The 18,326-nt window shown below is 39.8% G+C and overlaps 1 protein-coding gene across 3 annotated transcripts in view; it reads right to left on the reverse strand.

Annotated features, from left to right (window-relative positions):
- LOC108140595 (cadherin-87A) overlaps positions 1 to 18,326 on the reverse strand; it is a 59,728-nt gene that overhangs the window by 6,491 nt on the left and 34,911 nt on the right. For all 3 annotated transcript variants that reach the window (XM_017263501.2, XM_017263500.2, XM_041709079.1), the window contains 5 exons: positions 2,500 to 2,562; positions 2,092 to 2,438; positions 1,885 to 2,030; positions 1,520 to 1,827; positions 367 to 1,430 (listed from right to left, as the gene is read on the reverse strand). In XM_017263501.2, the coding sequence (XP_017118990.1) occupies positions 367 to 1,430; positions 1,520 to 1,827; positions 1,885 to 2,030; positions 2,092 to 2,438; positions 2,500 to 2,554 (1,920 nt within the window). In that variant the 5' untranslated portion in view covers positions 2,555 to 2,562. The remainder of the gene's footprint in view (positions 1 to 366; positions 1,431 to 1,519; positions 1,828 to 1,884; positions 2,031 to 2,091; positions 2,439 to 2,499; positions 2,563 to 18,326) is intronic.

An 18,326-nucleotide genomic window follows, 5' to 3' on the forward strand; every position in this document is an offset into this window, starting at 1 on the left:
TGTTGATAATAGGACGCAAAATGTAAATAAAACCGCTGCTACAGGCTTTTTTATTACATACAATTTACTGCTAACAATAAATGCTGTAGTGGCTTTAATAGTATATTAAGTAGTGAAATAAAATTTAAATTAAATTTTGTTTAAATTTTATAAATATATTTTTCTAAGTTCTAACAGTTTTAAGGTGTTTAAAATGATGTATCCGCGTGTGGCCGCGTGCCTGAATGTTAATCCCCTTTCGTTATTTATTATTAACATGTTAAAGAAGGATCTGCCTACACAAAACCGACACATACGACTTTTGCCACCAAGTTACGCACATGAAAACCTTGCCACCCGCACACGAAGATTGAGACAGTCACTCACCTTGTATGACAAGAAGTACGTGGTCTCCGTTTCGTAGTCCAGACACGTCTGCGGTGCCTTGTCGTCATTAGTAGTCGCTGCGGGAACTCCAGATGGAGCTGCGTGTGGAACCGATGATGCCCGCTCCTCTGGCGCCTGGGTGATTAGCGTGTACTGGACGGTGGGCTCGGTGCCAATCTCCCTGGGAGCTGCCTCCATGGACAGCATTTCCAGGTGACCCTCACCGTTCTCGTCGTCCTCCTCGTTTTCGTTCGTATCGTTCTCATCCTCGTGGAGATCACGTCGCTCGCGTCTGTTGCTCTCGCCCTGACCATGGCAATTGGCCAGGCTAATGACACCTGTCTGCTCGTTGACATGGAAGAGCTCGGCTCCGGTTCCGGACAGGCTGTAGCGAATGCCGGCGTCACCGTAGCTGCCGGAGTCCACATCCCGGGCCGTAATGGTGGCTATGTACTGACCCGGAAGAGCCGCCTCCGAAACGGAAGCGGAGTAACTCTCCTGCTCGAAAACCGGCTTATTGTCGTTGGCATCGAGCACGCTCACAGTAATCGTTGCCGTGGAGGAGAGTTGTGGGCTGGTGTCCGTCTCCTCGGCCACCACCAGCACGATAAACTTGCGCTGGTTGGGATTCTCGTAGTCCAGAGTGCCGTTGGCCACGCGAATGTTTACCTGCGAGTAGCCGGTGACCAGCTTGGGCTCCACGTCGAATACTCCGGATACATCGTCCAGGCGCAGGGCAAACTTTGAGTTAATGCCCACATCAGCATCGCTGACGCTCATGTCCAAGGCAAGGGGCGTGCCGGGGGGCGTGTTCTCCAACAGGGACACGGAGTACTCCTTGTGGTTAAACACCGGCGGGGAATCATTCACATCTCTAATGGTCACCGTTGCCTTGGCCGTGGCACTAGTCAGTGGATCATCGCTGGGAACGCCGTTCACAAGCTCCCGGGCGCGAATCAATAGCGAAATAATGCCTGTGGAATCCTCCAGAGCTTCTCGATCTAGCGGTTTGGCGGTGCGCAACTCTCCGGATTGAGCGTCCAGCAGAAAGTAGTCATTGGGATCTGTTATGGGAAGCAAGTAAAAAGTAAATTAAGTTTAGTTGTTACCAATGAGGTTGAAAGATTCCAACAATCCACAATCTTAGACATACTAGTTCGCAGATCATAGACAATCTTCCTTGGTTCACCCGTGTCGCCATCCCGGGCATGGACAGTAAGAACCAAGGTGTTAATGGGACTGTCCTCGTCGATCACCGTGGAGAGGGAGCCCTGAAATACGGGCGGTTTGTCCTGTACATCCTTCACCCTGGCCTCAAAAGTTGTTTGGGTCTTGTGCGGCCCATCGGTGGCTTCGATCTGGAAGTGGTAGACCATCCGCTGGTTGTAGTTCAGTGTGTCATTGAGCACAACTGCTGCTTCCAGAATGGTGGCCTCACGTTTGCTCACATGCAGTCGGAATCTGTTTGGATATTTAAGAATCAAAGTCATAGTTTAATATTTTTTGACAGCTACTCACTTGCTGCAAGCTTCTGGACTTTGCTGCTGGGGCAAGCATTTCAAATCAAGACTGTCTCCAGCTATATCCCGATCCTTAACCAGAATCTTATCGAAGATGGTCGTGCCCACCGCAGCATCTTCGTTAACATCGGCCTCATAAGGGGTCTGCAGAAGAATTAATAACAATAATCAATAAAGTTCAAAGGGATTCAATGAATTTACACACATTCTGAAACTCTGGCGGATTATCGTTGAGGTCGAGAATGATGAAGGTGATGGGTACTTCGACCACATTATCCCGCTCCGACTCTCCCTCAGGATCTACGCGATCCCTGATCGACACCAGGAACTTCAAGGTGTCCTTCTCCTCGCGATCCAGTGGTTTGATCAGCGTAATATTACCGGAATCAGGATCAACGCTAAAGTGATCAGCCCCGATGGCCCCGTACGTGACGGGACTGCCCTCTGGATCATAGGCTTCTAGCCGGAAAACCACTGTACCCACAGTGACATTCTCGTACAGGATAATGTTGTTCAGGGTCTGCGTGAATACTGGCGGCAGATTTGTCTCGCCTGATTGAGACAAGGAATAACATAAGAGGAATCCATTTCGATTTATCTGCATGGTACTCACCCTTGGCCAGGCTTAAGCCCAGGCAGATCATCATCAGCCCCAGAAGGAGCTTCATTTTGGGATCTGCAAAGAAAAAAAAAATAATCGTAAATTGTTTGTTTAAATTTTTTGTGGAACCAATATGCTTAAACCAACAAATAGGGTCTGGGAGACAAATCGGCGACACGTTAAAAGCAAAAAGTCCCTTAAAGTCGAAGCCTTTAATGCTCTTATCAGATATTAACACAGCTTTGATTATTTAATAAAAAAAAAAATACAATTTATGAAAAAACTTTTTTTTTGAGACACAATTCATTTTTTATTTTTGTGTATTTATTTAATCCATATCATTTTAAGAGATGAAATTGTAAAAAAAAGAATACAATACGTTGTATAAAACAGAAGTTTTTACGCCATTGCGCCATTTAAGGGCAGTCTCAACGTATATTAAAATTCGTTATCATACTTTGGGGTGTTGTATATTGTTATTTGATTTTTTTAGGTTTTTGCTTGTTTTTGTTTTTCGTCATTGGTGGCATAAACAAACAATAAAGATAAATTAAATTTCATTTTGAGCTGAAAATTCAATTAGCTGACAATGCACACGGGGCAGTAACAGCGTAACAACGATGATGCGGATGATGATAATGTTGGTATTGGGGGGCAAGCAACGGCTACTGATGATGATGGCTATAACAACATAACGTTGTTGATGACAAGCAGCAACAAGAACAACAACAAGAGCAAAAAGTGGCAGCAGGCAACATTGTGGCAAATTGTGCACTTTAACTGCGGGTTTGGAGGACGGTTGGCCCAAAGGTGCGGGGTTCCGAGCCAGGAAATTGCCGAAGGCGCCAACATTCCCGATGCGTCCGTCCGTTTGTCCGGCACGCACCACCTAACCGAGAACCAGCATTGCGAGCTCCTGAACCAAAAGCGCACATATCTGGCAGCCAGCCGCCGGAACAGCCAAGCGATGACCACACAAACAGGCGAACAGGAACAGGAGAACACTTAGCAAATTATTTAAAAACCGACAAGGTTATACGCCCAAATCAATAAGTTAAAAAACACCAACAGAGCAAACGCTTAAGAAGAACTAACTCGCTGTTCAAAAGTTGTGAAATTCAATCATTTTTGTAATACTACAATAACGTGTTAAGCTTATAAAGTTCGATTGCATTTTAAATATGTTAAAAAACCCTAATTAATGGCAATAAGTTTGTATTACTAATTAAATTATAGCTTAGTATAAAGAGAGAAAACAGTAAACTATTTAAGATTTGAAACTTATTAAGCTTATAACTTTTGCTCAAATTTTCACCAGTGTATAAGAAGGAGCAGCAGCAAACATGGGCGAGAACCAAAACCAAGCAGAGCCAATTAGTTATGCATAAAAGCTCGACTAAATATGTTCAGCTTGGACCATGTTTTGTATGGGTTTATTTGCTTACAACACTGGCTAGGAGTCTAAATGGGCAGCACGGACTCAACAAACACACACCTTTAAATAGCCAGTATGCTTCTCTGGCTGAGTTGGGTCCATAAATTTACCTACAAGCGTTTTGCAGTCCCCCAGGTCTAACCCTAAACTGAACATTTTAGGGTTAAGCGGGTTTGTTTTCGGGTCTGCTGAAGGTCTGTCTTGGACTAAAACTTATTCCCCTTGTCACGAAACTCGATCAGGCCCTCAATCTTCACCGCAAGCTAAAAGTTCATGCGGAAACTCGGAATACTCTGATGGCGAATAAACTACGAGTCTCCAAAATAAAGGCTTAAGCTTGTGCATCGTATATGAAGTCGAACTTTTGGACTGTTGGATAAAAGGCTTACCAGACTAGAGATTTGGTAATTTAGTGTATTTTAAAAATTGTATTTAAAGTGAATTAATTTCTTTTCTTTACATTTAAGTTGTAAATTAAATTAAATTTAAATTAGTAAAAAAAAAATTTTGATTTATAATTTTGAATTATATGTTTTATGTCATGTCTTATCATGTCTTTGTTTTTGAGATCTAACTGATAGCCCCTTACAGTTTTAATACCCCTTGCTCAAATTCAATATACATTCAATTCCATATTCAACTGGTTGCCACCACACGAAAGCACACGTCGACGCCACCATTGTATCTTCCTGACCCTGCTGATATATCGTTTTGGGTTTATATATATTTGGTTTCAAATTATGTTCTGACTGGCTTAGTCTGACTTAGTCCCTCCCGTTGATTAACACTGCACACTGGGAATTTATGGATGTTTAAATCATGTTTCCCCAAGCTGAATTTGTAGCTATTGTGTGTTAATCTATGGGTATTATGAGCTTAGACCCCAGACCAGGCAATGTTTATTGCCCTGCCATTGTGTCCGTGTATGCCAGGAACTAATAAGTGTCCCTGTGAATTTTCTTGCCCACAAATATGGAAAACATATTTCGTTGCGAACTGATGCTAAAACTAAATCGCCTTCTGAAGCTTGAAATGCAATCAAATATGCAAGCTGAGTTACAGAAATACATACATTTATTTGCAATATTTTTGGTTCGTTATTATTATTTTATTTTTGTTTTGCCATGATTTGGAAACTATTTTAAGCGAATTAAGGGTTTTAAGAATAAAAGCAAAAGAAAATACTTCTTAAAGCATTCTATCCAAATATCTTACATACTTTCCGATCGACTCAGTTACTTATTTACATCTGCACTGGCTTTAAGTGTTTGTGGACCTACAATTTTATTTTCAGCAAACAGATTGAACAAAGTTAAATGTGATTTTCATCATTTCCCCCAATTTTCAGGCTCTGCTGGCTGAACGTAAAAGATTTCCCCCACACGGATAATAAACCGCAATCTCCTGGCAATACATTTTTTTGATATTTTCCAGCCAGCTCTCGTTCTCTGTGTCAGTATAATACAGCAGCTATTAAGGCTCCATCCATATATATACCCGCACGAATATAGACACACGTTCGCTGGAGCATAACCAATATCAATCATACAGTAAATTTATATTGCATTTACGTATTTTCCTTTTCATGTTTGTCCAGAGTCAACCTGTTGATAATTCAAGCCTCTCCTTTCCAGAGGTGGCAGCCACAATACATCCCCGGGGTCGGGTCCTTTGCCCCAATCCCTTTCTCGTGGCACCATAAAAATCCATGTGTACCTTGAGTCAAATTTACTTTTTACTTTGGGGGCAGCTGTGGTGGAGGGCACAGCAGTTTGGCAAAACCTTTGAGCAGATTGCCTTCACCTTTGGGCCTCACCCATTCCTTTTTTTCGAGCATGTCAAACATAATAAATCATATTTATTTAAAATACATTTTGGTCATGTCCTTTGTTGTCCTGGGCCATTCTTTTGGGAGTGCCAATAATAATTGAATTAGGAACGTTCCCAGAGACACAGTCCCTTGACTCACCCACCCATTTTGTCACTCATCCTTAAAACTTGTTTGTATGCGACTGTTGCGCGGTTTTCGCCGCTAATCCGAAAAATTTCACTACGACTGTGACTGGTTGCCAAACTTGAAATATGGTGTTGGGGAGAGTTCTTTTGTTAACGACAAAATAAAGAGTCCACCATAAAGTAAATGTCGTTAAAAGTAAAGGGGTTTATTTAATATACATTATGTATGATTTTTGGGCCTGTTGATCAAAAATTATATAAAATCGGTTATAAAATCGATGGTTCATGTCATTTGTATTATTTAGTACCAGTTCTTAAAATTTTTTATTTTGAAACTTTTGTTTTTAGTGTATCTCATCAATGTTTCATCTTTGCCATCGTTATTCTTTTTATCTGATTTCAGACCTCGCTGGCATAATAGAAATGTCAAACTCCGTATGCTGTCGCTTGTAATACATTTTATTCATAAAATGCTTTTTTTATGATTTCAGTTGGCTGTTGCCTAGCTTAGTTCCATCCATCTCTCTCTTTCTCGCTCACCATCTATCTTTTTATTTCTTCAGCTGCTTTTTGTGCGGCATTTGTTGGGACTGATGATGATATCCCAAATAAGGCAAGGGTGGGGTTCACAAAGTGCTCCACTTAAGTATGCTATGTAAATCACCTGTGCGAGTCCTGCCTGCCTTACCGTCTTACCTCACCTTTCCCCTCAAGTGACAGCCCCTCCCTTAACCACCGTTCCTGACAGTGGCGTCATTTTGCTCATGTCTTGCAGTTTACTTGGCCCAAAGCGTCGCCGGCGAAAAACCTTTGCCAGGCATTCTATTTAAACGGCATTATCTTCAGGTGCCGCATGGCCTTATCTCACCTTCCAACCTCCACCCAGCACGGCACTCAGCTCCTTGGAGATGCCTCAACATTTTTCCTTCGCATTTAAATTGCTCTTTTTTATTTGCGCCTTCTGTCCCCATTTTTGATGGTGGGGGTAGGGTTTCCCTTCTTAATTTATTCATAAGCCTGATGACGCTGCTTGGGTGGATGGGGGGGGGTATGGTGTTCTACTTCTTGAGTGGGCCAACATCATTACTATTACTCATGCACGGCACACACACCAACGCCAACACAAACAAACAAACAAACTCACACACATTCACGTGCGTGTTCCATCGTAACTCAAAGTTGTCCTGTCCGTGTTTGTTTAGGAACCATGCCCATGCTCGAAAGTCAAAGTTTCCTCATTCTTCTGGTTTGTTTTTAAAATATTTTGCTAAGCAATTTTCACATTCACCTGACTTGCCAAGCCGCCCTTCTCTGAACTCCCCGATTCATGCCACCTCGAATCTTTCATCGTCCCTTTACAGTTTCACAGATTTGCGCTGTATAATTATGCCGAGCCCGACCCCACACAATCCCCATAAGCCATGAACGGTGCGTTCCAAAATTGTATCTTAAAATTTGTTTAAAAATTAAATATAGCTTTGCTATATAACCATAGATTTTAAAATGAATTTATCAATAAATCAGTAACTAATCCAATCTTACAACACCAATAAATGTGTTTTATTTTATTCAGACAACAAGGTTAAATTATTGTTACTCTTTTTTATTTTGATCACCGGAACTGCATCCTTATTAATTCAACATTAGATATTCAAATATAATCATGAAACACTTTTAAATCTTTATTTAACTAGGAAACTTGGTTCGTTTCCTTTTGTGTTTTAATGCAGTATTATGGTTATGTAACGTGCTGTCCTTCTGTTAGACTTTCTCATTTCGTATTCAAAACACTTGTGACAGTTTAACAAATTTGGAATTTAAATTGCACTTGCACTTAACTAAGGAGGGATTGGGATCGGGCCTGAAAGTGAGGTTTTTGCTGCGCAGGGAAAACGCGACTCTGGCACCTGTTGGGGTAAACACAATATCACAACCCTCCTACACATGTAGAAACGCGTGTGTGTCTATAAATCTGTTGCCTTAATCGTTATCGTCGAGGATGCTGGTTTTTATTATGAGCGAGTCGCTTAATTTCCACAATCTCCCGCAATTATGAAAGACAAACGGGATGAACGAGGAGAGTGGAGCCAACGTGCCACATCCGTAACCTTTTAAGGGGCGGGGCACCTCCTAAAAACTTTGGGTCTTAAGGAATAAAGCCAGAAAGCAAGCGAGCTCGAGTTCGAGTTCGAGTTATTATCAAGTTTCTTCTTCGGCTGTTTGCCTTGGCGCTTCAGTTGTTTTTGCTGTTGCTCCTTTTGGCAGGGTTACCATTGTTGTTTTTCCCACGAGTATTAAGTGGCAGACCGCCCAAGCACACCCACACTCCTTCAGCAAGGACAGGTGGGAACTGGAACTTAAAATTACGGCTCTGAAATGAAATTAAAATGGTTTTCTTTCTCGTTTCCCATCCAAAAGCAGCTTGGCGCGGTAGTTTGTTATTGTCTGTCTGCATATTGAGGAACGTTAAACAGTCCGCCCCGTGACCCATCCGCCCACTTGGCCAAGTTTAAATTGGTTTTATGTTAAAGCCAAATGAGTACAGCTCCGGGGGCGGAGGTCCAGGCCGGGCTAAGAGCTTTGGGGTTGCGTTCAAGCCACCACCAGGCCACCGTTTCCAGTTGAGCATCAGGAAATGAAATTTCTTGCAAATTCCTCTTATTTTTCGCCCTCCTTTTTTTTGTACTCCTCGTTCGTGCGGAAAACGACGGGGTTGGGTGCTTGGAAAGTGCCGTTGAGAGGCAGATTTCCCAGCACTTGACGAGCGGCCGCTCGAGCAGTTTGACTGCTTGTCAAACACAGGCAAATGTTTTGATATATTTCATACACTTGACAATCAGCTCGAGGGATTGCTCAGAGGTGGGGTGAAGTGATGGGCCAATGGTAGGGCCAGATGAGAGCATTTCAAATAAATGACCCGCAATGTATTAGTCTGACCTTGAAGGCACATCATCGGAGACTTAAGCCACTAAAAAATTTTGAAAATTCTGTTCAAATTATTCTTTTCCAATCAATATTCGGTCAATATTCCTTTATTTCAAAACCAACACAAAAATTTATTCCAAATTATTTCTTCTAACAAAATTCAATTTTGTGGCAGACAAAGTTTTTTGGGAATTTTAAAATTTAAAACCATCGGAAAATCTCGAGATATTTAAACATCTTAAGCGCGAGCTTGCTTAAAATTTTATTTAAAACTTGTATGCCTGTTATTTCCACAAACAAATACAAGTACAAGTTTAAAATTAAGCCATTCTCCAAAACGGTTTTTAACACCATCAACTTTAGGGCGTTTTTATCAGACCCTAGTTGACACCACAGGGTTAATTGTTTGTTTTTTTTGTGCCTGGCTTTAATCCAGCGTGTTTTCTCTCAAAGAACAACAGCAATTTTTCCTTACTTTCTGTATTTGTTCTAAACTCATTGTTCTCTTGGGGTAAAACCGCTGGAAAATGTGTGGGCTGAAGGAAGAGGAGGAAAATTGTGTGCCGCTAAGATTTTCGGAGCTTTGTTTTGTTATTTCCTTAGCTCTATCTCTTTCCACTTTAATGACAATACCATTATCAGCACAGCACAGCATAAGCTGCAACAATAGCAAAAGGAAAACCACCGGCAAGTCAATGGCAACTTAAACGGTTTTGCTTGTGTGCAGAAACCAACCTGTTACAATACTGGCAACAACTATAATACCTTAGCAACAATACTCAGAGGAACAACAGCAACAAGAACCGGAGAGCAACCACATGCAATAGCCATTCCACTAATGCATTCATAATGCATGTGAGACCGAATTTACTGCTGGGCATTTAAGCCTTTTGGCAGGAGAGTCCAGTACTGTTAGTGTGCGATAAAGCTTGGCAATTTGCAAAAAATCTTAATTCTTTAAAATTAATTATATTTATATATTTATATTTATTTTAATGATGTTGCGAATTGCAAACTAGTTCATAATTTTTTGTATTCTTAATGATCATTATATTATTTAATATATTTCAAAAGTTTACAATAGGTTCTAAAGTAATGTATCAAGAATTTTAATTATTTGTAACTACGATATATAGCTAGAAACATGTTGGTATTAGGAACTTCACTACCATCATTAAATATAGAAAATTTTGCTCTTCTCCTGCAAAAGTTAATCGCATTATATACCCCCTGCCCTCATCGATAATCGACTGCTATTATCTCGAGTGCAGTAGGCCAACCCTGCTGGACAATTCCCTTCGACTTTATCCCCTCACGCGCTTCAAGTGGCCATTATTATGGCCCTTAAACCAGACTTTGCACAGTGGTGAGGTAAGCGATGTGCTGGGTTAGGTTGGGCTGACTCCGTTGGTAGGACTGAACTGCAAGACAGGCGAGATGTAAGCATAGCCATTATATTTCAGTACTTGGCCGTCTGGCGCTTTGCCTGCCTGTACATCCTTTCCTGGAATGGAGCTGGAGCCCGGTGCACGTTCCGGGAGAAATCACTTAAAATATCTGCGCACGCATGAGTGATGATGACTACTTAGGACCCGGCAGGATTTTCCATAGCGCCCTCCGCAGACAGGTAAGGGCAAAAGCTGATAGGTATTTAATATTTTACGGCATTGTTTGCTGTACGTGCCTCAAAGACCACCCACATAACTACAAGGCTCTTAACTATTCACTTCTTACTGCCAGTAAAATTATCAAACATCAAGGGGCACACATCGAACATGGCAATGCAGAAGCGGCTGAAAGACATCAGCATTTAATTGTCCCTAATGCGGCTGAAATAGCAAATGCAAACATGCCACAAGTGACGCGGCAAGCATTATACATATAATACACATGTATTAAAATGCATATGCAAATTTGCATCTTGTGGCTATTCCTGCCTGTCAATGACTGCAATTCAATTATGTCTGACAACGACTGCATAATAATCGTAACATATACAAAGAAAATCATGAAGATGTGGCCCAGAAAAACATGGCTTTAATTGAATATAAGCTTAATTAAATCAGTCTAACACACTGTTTATGTACGTTCATTAATTTCGAACTCTGGCCGATTAGTTAAGAATAATTAAAGTTGGGCATAAGCTAAATGTGGTTAAGCAGCAAGTTTATTTGAAAATCACATACGTAAAAGACAAAAATATGCAACACGACAAACAAATTATTTACTTGAAAAGCATTCTCTCGAAATATTATTTCTACATATTTAAACACGCAAAAAATCCCCTTGTGCTTCGAATTTATGTTTTATATTCTATGAATAATAAAATAAATTTTGGTTTCCGATTTGTGCTGTCTAAGGTTAGATAAAAGACCGATTTGTGTTGTCTAAAAGTCAGATAAAAGACCACGTAGTTATGATCCACTATAGCTTACTACGTGACCCTGACTCCATAAAGAGAATTTTCGCTTAACATAACACGAAAAACAAACAAGACCGAAAGAAAACAAACAGGAATTAAATCGAAAACTAAATCCGCAAAAATAACAATAACTTTCAGTCAAGCTACGGAGTTCTATCATTTTCATCGGCGCTTCGTGTTTGTGTGACTGTCATTGTGACTCGAGTTGACTTCATTTTGTGACTTTTTATCAATTTGTCTGCTTTGCTTTTTGTGCCATTCATCTTTTCATTTCCCCCTTATGCTTGTCACAATGGAAAAAGTACGAGAAAAAGATTGGCAGGGGGAAACAGTTAAGCGCATTTGATGCTTCAAAGTGCTGAGAAACTCCAAAAACTGTAAGTATTCGACATCAAAACTTTGTGGAAAATTCTAAATTTGTCTTTCTTTTATAAAATGCTTAAAAGTAATTGGTTTATTCGTTTATACGAAAAACATTACAATTATTCTGCAATTCCGTATATAAAAAAATTTCGCTTGGTAAAAAATGATTCTGACAATAAGGCTCTATATCTTCACTTCTTGAATAAACATCTCCACTTGTAATATATACTGAAAGAAAGGAAAAATTGTTGGAAATTGGACAAAAACCAATTAAAGTCAAATAACGCAAATTAAATAAGTTTAGCTCGGTTTTAATAAATATTAACAATGTCTTATTATATTATATACCCAAATGTTTTTCCATACCCTGTAAAAAACTTCACAATAAATATTATGCTACTAAAGCTCTAAGAGAATTACATGACAGCAGCAGCATCTACAGTAGCAACAACAACTCCCGACGACATCTTGCCCTACTCTTCATACATCTTGCCACCCAAAAAAAAAAAATAAGTGGGGACCTCGGAAGTGGTTGGCAAAAAGTATAAAGAAATGAAAGAAATAAGCGTTATTATCGTTATTACGTGAGCAAAATACATACACACAGCAGCATCTAAGTAAAAATAGCAACAACTACAGCAGTAAGCAGAACTATATATTAACAAACAATAACAAAAACCGACGATGGGAAGTATGGTGGAAGCGAGCTTTATAAAGATGCCGATGACGAGGACGTCGAAAAAGGAGCAAACACAAGTCACCAAAGTGCAAGTGGAAGAAAGTGAGTACAAAAAGGAAGGAAGGAGCGCTGGTAACGTAAATCTCGGAAATGATTTTAGGGAGCACTTATACCACTTCTATATATTTTATGAGCATAAACACATATATATAGAGAAACATATATATATAGACATATATAGGAAAATAAATGGACACACGTACGTCGCTTTGGACGTGAAGTGCACTTAACAAAAAAAAAAAAGGGTCAAAATAAAACTGCGTCCAGCAAGCTGTAATAAAAATAGTAGTGTGTAGTAAAACTGAGACAAGCACAAATAAAATACATGATTTATTTCATCCACACAAACAGCAGTTCGAAAATTGATTTGTTACTGCATAAAGCCGAACAAATCTTTGGCAAATGACGGCTAAAGTAGCCGTACATGTGGGGAATAAATACAGTATAAACAAATTTTCTGACAAAAAGTTACAAGTGACAACAACAAGCATGTTTGATTAATAAACACATTGGCACCAGAGGGAATTTTTTAATTCACATACATCAACAATTAAACTAACATTCGAGTAAAAACACTGAAAGTTATAAGAATTGTCTTAACATTTATTGCTAATAAAGATTATTTTTCGTGCTCTTTAATAATTTTTTGTTTGAACTGCAGTCGTCTAAATCGTCTAATATCTAAAAATATTATTTGGTTTAAATATTTCAAAGAAGATAAAGCATGTTTCACAATTTTAACAAATTAAACTGTGGTAATAAAACTAACTTCTCCATCTCGAAATCCGACTGAAAAACCTTTTGGAGGCCATTAAATAGATTCGACAGGATCAGAATCGAATTTTATTTCGACGCTTGTTGTCCAATTCAAATTACGGCGGATTTGCAGCCGCCAGTCAACATATGGCTATCAAACGCCCTCCGCCAGCTGACTTCCTTTGTGGGCATCAATGGGTTCCGAACGCAGTACGGGATAAACATGGCAAATACCATTGGATTTGAGCTGCTTATGCCGGGGATTTAGTTATAAATTCCCTGGCAAAGCGGGCCGAGAACGCTCCTCGTCGCTTTTTGCGAATTGAAATTTAATGCAAATGTAAATGTTGCAAAAACGAGGGGAAACAGAAACAGATTATTTGTAGCACACATTTGGGGGCTCTCCACTTGAGGGGGCGCAGCACAGCCTTGCGATTTGCAACCCTTTAGCATTACAGCCAACCGAATCCAAATATACATCTATTCAGATTTACATACAATTTTAATATGTTTTTATATGGTTTTTATATTTTTTAGCTACATTTACTTTGGCTGTTTTTCAATTTTTAATTTACACGAAAAAGAGGAAATCCAGCAGCTTATGTAAAGAGTTAAGGGTGGGCTGTTAAGCCTCTTCCTAGTTTATTTTTTTTGCGCATCTTGTTTGAAGTTGACACAGTACTTGAAAAACAATGAAATATGCGCATCAAATACGCAAATAATGACAAAATCCGACAATATTGAAAAATTTTATGAGTGAAAAAAGGGGAATGCTGTAGCCCAACATTCACTACTCCACTTTAGCCTGCAATCATCTCCTCTGCAGACACACGTAAAAAAAATATACACAGATACACGGTACACCAGTACATCGATGAAAGCGTTACGTCCTTTTCCGGATTTTTCGGAGACCCATGCCCCTTGTTGTTTTTCCTTTATTTTTGGCTTTCACCCAATGCGCGACACTTAAAGCACTTTAAAAGCAAATTTATCTACCATTTCCTCAAATGCCACCGGCCAGACATCGCCTCCTTTTCGACAACCTCATCCTGGGTCCAGGATTCAAGTCGCCTCCAACCAATCTAGGCTGCTGCCTCCACTCTTCAAAGTCAATTGCATTTGCTGCAGGAAGGGCGATAATACTGAAGGCATAGACACACTCAAATATTGATTTATCGAGCTTTTCCCATATGTCCTGGCAGCAACTTCTATTTCTTTCAGCCTCCTATGTCCTTTATTCCTCTGCGAAAAGACTCCGCAAACAATAAAAACTGATGCAATATGGAAAAAAAATTGTAAGGCAGTGTGAAAATTCAGGTTAGCCTCAAGTCGTTCACACCTCTCTCATTTTTTCTTTTTCTTGCTGGCATAGATAAAACTTTAAGTCTAATGATTTTTATAGATACTTCACAATAAGTGCCTCCCCATCTCGTTTCCCACGCACCATGATCTCCCTTGTTCCTGTGTGTGTGAGGTTGGATTTGGCCAATGAACTTGATTGTGGCAACTGAGTCTTAGCCGGGGATTGACACAACTCAAGTGGAAGACGAGCCAGCATCAGAAAAGGCCAAAAAGCTCATCATGCATTAAGCCCTCTTTTAGGTTGATGGTACACAAAGTGTACGAGAAGTAGTATGAATATTCTCATATTTTATTAGCCTCTTTATTGGATAGAATTTGATTTCACTTGATTTAAGTTTATGCTTTTATGATCCGCTTACTTAGGGCTTAGTAGTAGTTATTTGTAGTTTTATTGGAAGGATGATCAAAATGGCATATTCGAACGAACACAAATTTACTACGGCTTAAATAAAGTTAAATTTGGGAGCTAAGTTATTTGAATTTAAATGATTCCAAGTTTTGTATATATATATATATATATATATATATATATATATATATTATCTCAATACTACAATAATATAAATCACCATTTTACAAAGATTTCATTTCCTTCAGTTTCAATTATTTCAGTTACGCAAGTAGTTCACTTTTATTTCACACTTTTCTTATTTCTTACGCATTTATCATCGACAATGACGCTGCGGCAAAAGAGCTCCCAGGGCGAATACTTACTTTGTCCCTCAGTAATCGTCGCTGCAGCGGAAGAAACTGCAGTCCCCGAAGAGCAGAACACTCTGCAGCTTACTGACCACACCCCCAGGAAACACAATAAAATCACATCATATATATACATGTACCCACTGAGCTTTATTACACACTTTTGCCACCATGGAAACCCACATCTCTCTCTTTGGAAATAAAATGGGCATGAAAGACTACAAATTGCCAGAGGGGATATAAGAAGAGGTGCTGAACAAAAGTGGGAAGTCTTTTTTATCAACCAGAATAAGTTCTTTAAATAGTCAAATGGATTGTGTACATTCTATACCAAAGGGAAATCCACCTGATATCACTTGCAAAGTGTTTACCCATTTAAAAGCCTTGTTTAATTACAATGATGAACAATTGACAGCTTTTAATGAGACAACAACATTGCGCAAATTGCGAGTTAAACATTTCGTTCTCATTCACATTCCAACTTTTATGGCCTTCGATGGATGATGGGATTGCTTGGCAGGGGTGTTCCGCACCAACCTTTTGTTCTTGGCCTTACCCCCTGACTTAGCCAGAAATTAATGGCCCAAAGGGAGAGGACGTGGGCAGAACTCTTTATGGACTGCCAAATGGGAATAGCAAGTGTAAGCGAATGGAAGGAAAAGTAAAACAAATTCAAACTGCTTTTTACGGCAAATGGAAATGGAATTGGAATCAGAGTTAAAATCCGAATCGGAAGTGCAGCTGCCTAGGGATTAGCATTGCAAATTAGATAGGGAAATTACAAAAGCGAATTAGATAATTAAAAGGAGATTGATTAGGTCGTGTTGGTTGGGTACACAAGTATCTTAAGGATGTTAGATCAGCTAAGATTCGGCTAAGACTAATTAAAATAAATCCAATATAGATTTTGTAGAAGCTAAGAATTTTCTTTTTACTACAGAAAAGTACTAAGAACTTATAGGTCCGGTCATCGAGGATAGCAATAAACTTCCCTTGATTAGTGGCACTTAAATTAAACCTAAACTCTCAATCACCATTCCATCGGAATCAACCATGTATCATCCTATAGAAATGCAGTTGACGACGGAATGGAAAAAAGTGAAAAGTTACAACTCAATTGGCTCCAAATTGTTGGCCAACTTGTGCATCTCAAGGCAAGCTGGTAAAAGTGCATAATTCTATAAAACGCACACAAATTGAAACACAAACACAAGCTGGAGAGACTCCCAACTTGGCTGCCCTCCTCCATAGTCAGTAAAAGAAAAGTTGGGCTGGCAGTCTGTGAGTTTCTATTAAAAATATTGTCAACTCAATACTGGCGAAGTAAGTGCAAGCTAGCGGGGATAAGGAAGTGGTCTGACTGCGAGTTGATTGTTGTAAACAAAGTTTACATAAAGAATTTCCACGCCGCTAAAAAAAAATGGAAAAAAAGGAAGCCCAAAAAAAAAATATAGGAAGCCGACAAATTGGCAAAACCTCCAAAAGAATCACAACACAAGGCAACCCAGCCAGCTGCGGTTGGTGGCACAACAAATAAATTGACATTCCCCCACCGCCATTTAGTCCACAATCCCCCGTCTGAGCCACTCGTTATCATAGTTATGGGTGAGCCTTTAGTCGCAGCCAGGCAACGATGAATGCTGCGGTTTTTCCGGAAAACGGCAGGAGCATAGCAGCGGGCCAGGACCAAGGTGTTAGGCTGGGGCTTGGAATCGGAAGCTGCCGCTGGCTTTTCCATACTCCAGTGCTATAGCTGCTCATGCGGCTGTTGCTGCCACAAATTAAAATGTGGTCGCGTTTAAATTCCCCCACAAAATTTATTGTTTGCCGCCTGCTTGGCAAGAAGCCCAAGGAGCAGGAACAAAGCCAGCCAGTCAGCCAGAAATAGGCAAATAAGTTAAATGCTTTCTGGGCCAAATATTTATTGGCAACGAATGGGAACAAGTGCGAATGAGATCATAGAATGGTTTATGTACATTTTACTTCTATAAAAACATCTATAAAATGGATTAAGTTAAAAAAAAAACCCACTCACTTGTTAACACTTCTGGCTAAAAAAAAAGTCATCAACTTCATATCTAAATCTATCTGACTAAAAATATATGATTTTGTTCCCATTAAATCTAAATTAATTACACAATCAAATCCATTTAAATTGTGTCGCGGGCTGAATTTTTCCTCTCGTTGCTTTTTAAATTGATTTTAAATTCTTTTTGATGCAATCCTTTCACACAGATTCATTTTTAATGTCGCACATTAGTCAAACTGCCCAACAAAGTTATGAAACCTTCGCGGGACCCGCTGGCATACTACAAAATGTCAAAAAAATAGTGAAAATCTTCTTTCTAGCAAACAAAACAAAAATAGCTGCCAACGATAATGCGTTGCAAATGTCGACGGCAATAAAAAGGATAATGCGACAAGTTGAAAACGAGCCAAAAAGGCGACCGAATGACCGCCATTTCTGTCCAGAAAAGTTTTCACAAAGCGCAAAGAATAAAAAAAAATACTTTTTAAAAACAAGAAACAGAAAGTTGAAAGCATTTAATGAGTTTATTGAACCAATTTCACAAGTTGCAAGTTGTTAGTTGCAAGTTGCATGTTACGTCATTGAGTTTGGCTGAAAGCCGAAGAAATTCACGCTTTGCCCATCTCCTCTTACCAAGTAAGACGAATAAAGAAAAGCGCGTCTTTATCTCTCAGTTAAGAATGAATTAAAGCTTAAGTTAAGGGGAGACTACTAGTTTTTGTGTGATTTGCCGGCTCTTAGGGCTAATTCAGCCCAGCTTCCAGCCCAAAGCCAACTGCAATTCTTCTTGGCCATTCGTCTTGGCCATTTTGCCCATATCCGTCCGAACGTTGCCAGGGTCAGCAGTGCTGGCAAGCGAAATTGCGGCAGACAGAAGTCATTTAAGGAGAATTTATGGGATTTTAACTGACATTTAAACAGTCGCCAAGAAACAGGGACAGATAGCCCGGGGAAATCAAGAGGAGCAGCGGGTGGGCGAGGGAAACTTGTCGACCAAGATTAGCGACGACTGTGCAACAAAATGTTATGGACAGGGCCGGATAATGAACGACTCAGTCGCCGGAGATCCAGGGATATGAAGAGGAGAAATGTCCCAAAAGGAGCGAAGCGTGAAAAATGAAATGTAATTACGTTTGAAAATGGTCAAAAGGAA

The sequence above is a fragment of the Drosophila elegans genome, unplaced genomic scaffold (assembly GCF_018152505.1).
Source record: "Drosophila elegans isolate 14027-0461.03 unplaced genomic scaffold, ASM1815250v1 contig_476, whole genome shotgun sequence".
Taxonomy (NCBI): Eukaryota; Metazoa; Arthropoda; class Insecta; order Diptera; family Drosophilidae; genus Drosophila; species Drosophila elegans.